At 43.6% G+C, this 7,716-nt stretch overlaps 2 protein-coding genes across 2 annotated transcripts in view; both read left to right on the forward strand.

Moving 5' to 3' along the window:
* The window catches only part of Nrg (Neuroglian), a 41,244-nt gene extending 39,186 nt beyond the window's left edge, over positions 1-2,058 (forward strand). The window contains exon 8 of the mRNA XM_017239083.3: positions 436-2,058. Within this exon, the coding sequence (XP_017094572.2) occupies positions 436-704 (269 nt within the window). The 3' untranslated portion in view covers positions 705-2,058. The remainder of the gene's footprint in view (positions 1-435) is intronic.
* A 1,921-nt stretch (positions 2,059-3,979) lies between these two features.
* On the forward strand, positions 3,980-7,506 carry IntS4 (integrator complex subunit 4). The gene is made up of 2 exons (XM_017239086.3): positions 3,980-6,171; positions 6,230-7,506. The coding sequence occupies exons 1-2, from the start codon at positions 4,096-4,098 to the stop codon at positions 7,226-7,228; spliced, it is 3,075 nt and encodes a 1,024-aa protein (XP_017094575.2). The 5' UTR covers positions 3,980-4,095; the 3' UTR covers positions 7,229-7,506.
* Positions 7,507-7,716: the final 210 nt, after the last annotated feature.

The following is a 7,716-nucleotide window of genomic DNA, read 5'->3' on the forward strand; positions in this document are numbered from 1 at the left end:
TTTTCAAGGTAAAGTTGAATATTATTTTCAAGCATGTTAATTTTTATTAATTAGTTATATAACTGTAGCTTTTGATTGGCTTTCCTGTAGTTGTAGTCTAATTCCCTTCAGTCCCCCTTTCAATAACCCCAAAAAAAAAATAATCAAAATCAAAATCATAACATGACTAAAACAAATGACTTAAGAAGCGAACGCGATGAAAATAATCATACTAATACATACATTAATAAAAAAATGCACTGGTGTTTGGTTGTGGTTAACAATGAGACTTAAGACTAAAAATTATTAAAATAAAAAAAAGCAAAGGGCATTAATTAAAAAATATTTAAGATTTATGTCAAAATGCCCTTTGTGAGCTTTAAACTTAACAAATTAAAATAAACCCTAAATTACTTTGTTATTAATTCTTTTCTATTTTTTCCTTTTTTTTAACAGGACAATTCACCGAGGATGGGTCCTTCATTGGCCAGTATGTTCCTGGCAAGCTGCAACCCCCAGTCAGCCCACAGCCGCTGAACAATTCCGCTTCGGCGCATCAGGCGGGCGCTGCCGCCGGAGGATCTGCTGCCGCAGGAGCTTCCGGAGGAACTGGAGCCGCATCCGGCGCTCCCGGAGGATCAGGATCTGGAGCCGGAGCAGCAGCAGCTGCCAGCAACGGAGGAGCTGGTTCGGCCAATGCGGCCGCCGTCGCCACCTACGTCTAAGAGGCGTGGCTGGAATTCGATTCCTCCCCCTTGATTTTTACGCCTCTGATTTCTTAATTTTTATTCAAAAAATACTAAAAAAAAATGAAAACTTTGTGTAATTGTATGTGTAAAACGAAAACTGCTTTAAGTGTCTGCAAAAAAAGAAAGAAGGAAAACAAAATGATAATTATTTGTAAAGTGAAAAAAAAGAATCTCGCATGAATTTAAAGCATATTATTTGGCTTTTTTTGGCTTAAAAAAATGAATAATTGTAGCAAACAACAGGAACGCCTTTTCAAATTAAAAAAAAAAAGAAATTTTTTTATAAGCATAAAAAAAAACCAAAAATGTAAAACCAAAAAATGATGATGCCTGTTTGTGTAATATTTTTTTTAATTTTTTGTGTAAACTTTAACCAAAAATATATTTTAGTTTTTAGTGGCACAAGGCGAAAGGAAGAAAAGTGAGTTGAAAACGGCGAACTGGGAGATCGAGTATAGGAATATAGAAAAGGGCCACAAAAAGAAAAACAGAGCATCATCCGATTTCCAACAACACTAAATACATATATGTAACTAAGATTTGTTCAAAGTGTACAAAAATCAGGGCAGCTTCGATCAATTGTTGACTGAATTGCGAAGATAATGCCGTGAGAACTCAGGCCTCAGATCCATACATATGTCTGACGATTTTTGCCTTGACTATTTTGCAAAACAATTATATACAGATAATGATACAGTACGGCTTGTAATTGTATGACTTACAAAACAAAAACAACAACAAAATATAAGTATATCGATGTGTTCAATTTAGCAGCAAGTCCGATAATTCTCAACTTGAAATCGTTTACTTTTCGCCAATAATTAAAAGACTTACAAGGTAGAAAACAAATAAGAGAAAACACTTATAAGAGCTACAGATTCCTTTCGGCGGCAATTTTTCGAATATATATCTCGTATATAAGTTTCTGATTTTCGTCCATAGTATAATGTAATTTTTCGCGTATAGTCTTTAAAACCAAAAAATAAAATAATAAAACAAAGAAAAAAAACAGTAAACCTTTCAGTTTTGTCCATTAATTCGTTAAGTAAAGCAAATTAGTTAATTAACAAAATTAGTTGTAAACCAAAGGGGTAACGGCAAGAGATGTATACTTCTCGATCCACCCTCGAATACCTATTTAATGCAGTAATATTGTTCCATATATAGTACTCCCCGATATTAAGAGCCTCTTATTTGTATGAAGAATGTTGAAACCACTTTTTATCCAGATATCTGTAATAATATTTAAACAATGTATACATAATTTTTTTTTAAAACTAAAACACACAAAGTGGCATTAGAATCTAAAAAAAAAAAAAAGAAAACCAAACACAATAAAGTAAATTATATAAAAAACACAAAAAAACGAACAAAACCATTTCATTTTCGAATTGAAAACTTTGCCGCTTTGAACCCAAATTTGGAAAACACTTTTTTGAAAGTTCTATTGTTTTTTGGATTTATATTTTGTTTGCGAGTTAGGCTGTATGATGTGTACATTAGATGGATATATAAGCTTATAATTATTTGGACATACATACAGGGTTGCTTAGTAAAATTTTGCATTAGATTAAAAAAAAAAAACAAAAAAGTATAAAGTAAAAAAAAAAGAAGGAAAAAGATCTAGAGAAGGTGTGTAATTTGATGATCCGTATTTTGTGCACTGCGTTCTGTTTGTTGTTATTTCAATTAGCTATAGCTATATGTAATGAACTATAAAGAACCCCGGCTTGAGCATAGTTTTCAATCGAATCGACTACCAAATACCCTTTAAATTTGACATCGTAACACACACACCGAAAGAAATTATTGGGAGACAAGACACAGAATACCGAACGATCCACATACACGATTCACCTGCACCACGCATATCCCAACGATTGACATAATAATGGATGAATGTAATAAGAAAGTAAAGAGAAGAAAGTAATGAAGAAAGTATGAAAAAGGAAATGAATAAGAGACAGTGAAAGAGAACCCGCAAGGACAACAACAAACTACTCATAAAACAATACATAAAAAACCAAACAAAATATGCTATACAACGTATATATGGATATATAATATATATTTACATGTATAGAGGACAACGATCTAAATCTAATGTTCACGACAAAGCGATATATATATATATATATACAAAAACAAAAAACATATAGAGAGATGTATAAGATTTTGCATAGATATTGTGATTTCCCAAAAGAAAAAAACAGAAATATGAAAACTCAAAATAGTTAATAACAAGCCCCAAAAAGGAAACAATTAAACTAAACTAATATTTCCTCTTTTTCGAATAAAAAAAAACTTAAAGTGTTCATCAGTGGAATAATCGAAAGTAATCGTTCGTTTTTCGATAGCAGAGGAAATGAGAACCACAACAACAACAACAATTGCACTGCCTGTGTCGGGTTCTATTTTACATTAACATTTACATAGACATTTACACAAAAAAAATAATATTTATATGCTGCTTCAAAAATGTCGTAAACAATAAAAATACAAAAGCAAAACGTCATCAAATGCATATGCAATTTTTTCAATTAAAAATAAAGGTAATTTGCACAATACTGTGATTCCTAAATGAACATATAACAAAAATAACACGAATAACGGTAAACAAAACACACAATACATTCGATAAGACACGATTAACGATAAACAACAGAGAACAAGAACAAACACGTTTAGTATGTGTACATGTGTGGTTCGGCAATTAATGTGTTTGTAATGTATATTTTTGTCACAACAAGAACAACAAGAACTACTTATCTAACCACTCAGTAATATCCAACTTGAAACAATTTACTTGCATATATGATTATTATGATTATTATTGCTAACCAATGGCCTAACAACAAAGTACATATTATGCAAAAACAAAAAAAAAAAAGAACAAAAATCATACAAAAAAATGAACAAGATACTTTTTTAAAATGAGTTTTTAGCGAATCAAATATAAACTTAAGATTAACAAATTCATATACAACAATAGCAACAAAAACAACAACAGAAACAGCAGCAGGAAAAATCCTTGTCTGAAATTTGGCAGGCAAGTGAAGCAAACAATTGCTAACGGTAAAGATCAAAACAACGTGTAAGCTGTAAAACCTATAATGAGAAATAAACTATAGAAACTATATGAAAAAAAAACTAAAATGATTCGTCTTTATTTGAATTTCCCCTCCAAGTCGTGAGAATCTATCGATAAATCTTGCCGCGCACCGTTCGCGGTGTGCTACCACTATCGATGATATGGCCACACTATAAGAATTCCACGACCCGGCTGGCACCTATTTAGTTTATTGCAACTTTTATACAAAATAAACTGTCTGCAGGTGGAAAATTATAGTCAGAATCACTGGAGACAATGGCGCAGGCCATCAAGAAGCCGCACACCGGCTCCTACGTGGAAACCGTGGACGGAGCGCCGCCGATAAAGAAGTTGCGACTCCAAACAGGAACGTCGGCCGATACCAAGGGTAAAGCAGCCGGACCGGAGAGGAAACTGCTCGCGATCAGCCAGCTAGATGGCTATGTGGCCGCTATACCACCAGGACCCATACCTGTGGGGGCTCCGATGCCGCTGGGGGTGCCATTCGTGCTTGCCAATCCGCCGCCACAAACGGTCGTGGTCCCGCCGCCGGGTACTAATCGCGACTTGTTGGATCTCCTGGTCAAAATCACCGATGAGATATCCTACGAAGATGTGGACTTGGCGGAGCTGAAGGAAGTCGCCAGCAAGATCTTCCAGCTGTTCCAGGCGCAGGAAAAGGACAGTGATACCTCTGTGAGAGTAAAGCTGCTGGAACTGCTGTCCGGGCTGGGCTGTGAATGCAACTCGGAACAGGGAGTTTGCCTAATCATTGACTTCTTCATTTACTTGCTGCGGAAGGAGACGTCCCAGAAGGTACTGGCCCAGGGCATGATGTGCCTCTACAGGATTGGCCAGCGCCGGAAGCACCTGGTCCCCATGGCCTACAACACTCAGGTGGCGCACCTCGCCAAGGAGCAGCTACGTTCGGGGTCGACGCACACCCAGAAGAACGCCATGCTGGTGATCGGAGGCTTTGCTACCAAATCGGAAGGCGAACGGCATTACGTTTGGAAACTTGCCTTCTACATTGATTCTCAGGACTCGGGTGTCCGGGCCCAGGCTCTGCACGCTCTGCTGACCCTCGGCGAGCGCGGATCCCTACTTCCAGCCGTGCTCTACAAACGCGCCGTGGAGGCCATGAAGGATGACTACGAAACGGTGCGAATGGAGGCTCTCCGGCTGGTCTATATGCTGGGCAACCGACACCCAGACTACGTGATAGCCTCGGAGCGCCAGCAGGAGGACATACGGATGATAGACGCCGCTTTCAGCAAGGTGTGCGAGTCCCTGTGCGACCTCTCGCTGCAAATCAGGGTGCTCGCGGCGGAGCTGCTTGGCGGCATGACGGCCGTCAGTCGGGAGTTCCTGCACCAAACGCTGGACAAGAAGCTGATGAGCAACCTGCGCCGAAAGCGGACCGCCCACGAGCGCGGCGCCCGCCTGGTGACCAGCGGCGAGTGGTCCTCCGGCAAGCGCTGGGCGGACGATGCGCCCCAGGAGCGACTGGACGCCAGGAGCATTTCGATCATTGCCAGCGGTGCCTGTGGCGCCCTCATCCATGGCCTGGAGGATGAGTTCTTGGAGGTGCGCACTGCAGCCGTCGCATCCATGTGCAAGTTGGCACTATCTCGACCGGACTTCGCAGTCACCAGCCTGGACTTCCTGGTGGACATGTTCAACGACGAGATCGAGGATGTGCGGCTGAAGGCCATCTACAGCCTGACGGCCATAGCGCGGCACATAGTGCTGCGCGAGGACCAGCTGGAGATCATGCTCAGTTCTCTGGAGGATTACTCGGCCGATGTGCGCGAGGGTCTCCATTTGATGCTCGGCGCCTGTCGGGTGTCGACACAAACGTGCCTGCTGATGGTGGTGCAAAAGCTGCTGGACGTCCTGGCCAAGTATCCGCAGGATCGCACCTCCACCTACGCCTGCATGCGCAAAATCGGCCAGAAACATCCTCATCTGGTCATGGCCGTGACCGTTCACCTGCTCTACGTGCATCCCTTTTTCGAGACGCCCGAACGGGATGTCGAGGATCCAGCGTACCTGTGCGTCCTGATTTTGGTCTTCAATGCTGCGGAGCACCTGGTGCCCATCATCAGCCTCCTGCCGACGGCCACGCATCGGCACTACGCCTATCTGAGGGACTACATGCCGAGCATGGTGCCCCAGCTGCCCATCGAAGGCGCGTCATCGTCCTGCGCCACTCACAGAATCGATGATGCAGTGCGCCAGGCGGGCAGCTCGTCGGAATACCTTCAGATGATACTCAGCCACATTGAGGAGATCTTCACCATGACCGACGAGCGGGTGGAGCTGCTGCAAACGGCTCAGAGTAATCTCCAGGTAAGAGTTGCCTTTTCAATCCCCTGAAGCATCTAACTCCTTGGTATTTACTCCATAGCGCCTGGGAGCCATCGATGCAGGCATGTATGGTACCTCAAACTTCCTGGAGACATTCCTTGCTGCCCAAATCCAGATCGAGCAAATGCAGCGGTGTGCCAGCACGCAACGGAACCGGGTTCCAGTGAAGGAGTCCCTGGCGACTCTCATCCGAAACTGCCTGAAGCTGCAGCACACATTCTCCGGCCTCAATTACGGCGACATCCTGCAGGTGAAGCAGCTACGTCTGAGGGCTTGTGCCCTCCACCTTGTCCTGGTGGTGAGAGATCGGTCCCAAAGCGCCCTGGGACCTTGCCAGATGCTTCTGCAGACTGCCGGCGATATCAGTGAGTTCATCAAGGCCAATTCCAAGGAGGACGAAGAGACACTACTCCCACCTGCGCTAATGGGATCACTAATGTCTCAGGTGGACTCCGAGAAACCCCAGGCGGAGGGCGCTGCAGGAGGCGATCCGCAACCCGACAGCTTTACGCGCCAGCTGCTAAGCAAACTGGACGCTATTTCGGATCCCAAACCGGGTCGGGTCTTCCGAGAGATCCTGCCGCTGGTCCAGCAAGCGCCGCCCCTGGCCTTGCCGCGTGCCAACGATAAGATCCGGCGGTGTGTGGCCAATATATTGGAGCCCTGCCCGTTGCAGTCGCAGGATAATGTGATTAAGGTGACAGCCGGACTGATTGCAGCCGTGCCCTTTGTGGCGGAGATCGATAACTTGTTGGAGTCGCAAAAGGCCGACATGCGGATCAAAATCAAATACCCAGACCAGCACATGCACACCGTGGTGCCCAAGATGACGGACTTCAAGCCCATCATGACCGAGCAGGGCGAGCACGAGACGAATGTGCGTCTACGTACCACCATCCTGCTCTCGCACAGCGTGTGGACGGAGGCCTCGCTGGTGGAGATCCAGCTGTGCCTGGCCGTTCGTCCTGGCAGCGAATTGGAGCTCTGCAAGCCGGCCAAGGTCCTGTTTGCCCCGAAACCCGTGCGGCGAGGCATTTAGCCTGACTCATATCGGGGGGATGGTGATCCCGACGTCGATGGCGACGAGGGTCTGGCGCCGGATGAGAGAGACGCTGCTGCAGGCGGGCGGCGGAAACGCCGAAAGGGCGGTGGAGTTCCGAAATGACAAGGCCACGCAGCCGCTGAAGGATAAAAAGGATAATCTGAAGAAGCTGAAGTATTGTAGTGTGGTTAGTCAATGAGGGAATGTACGGAATGTATAGAATATGTATTTTTCAAGTTTTCGAGTTTATCAAATAACAAAATAGTTATATAAGACTTTATAAACTGTTTTTATTGTGAATCTATAGAATTCAAAAAGCGCGCCTAACTTAACAATAACCATTTATCAGCTGTTACATTACAGCTGCTTATACAGCTGTTACTTAACAGCACTTTTAACCGGTTCGTACACTTCCGCCCGGTTCGCAAAAAAACTCCTGGCCCGCACGAATATAATGTGGTAACACAAATATAAGCAATCTTATG

This window comes from Drosophila bipectinata, chromosome XR (genome assembly GCF_030179905.1).
Source record: "Drosophila bipectinata strain 14024-0381.07 chromosome XR, DbipHiC1v2, whole genome shotgun sequence".
Lineage (NCBI taxonomy): Eukaryota > Metazoa > Arthropoda > Insecta > Diptera > Drosophilidae > Drosophila > Drosophila bipectinata.

Coding starts and splice junctions, on each gene's coding strand:
- IntS4 (XM_017239086.3), top strand. CDS start 4,096: ATGGCGCAGGCCATCAAGAAGCCGCACACCGGCTCCTACGTGGAAACC. Junction 6,172..6,229: donor CGGCTCAGAGTAATCTCCAG/GTAAGAGTTGCC, acceptor TTTACTCCATAG/CGCCTGGGAGCCATCGATGC.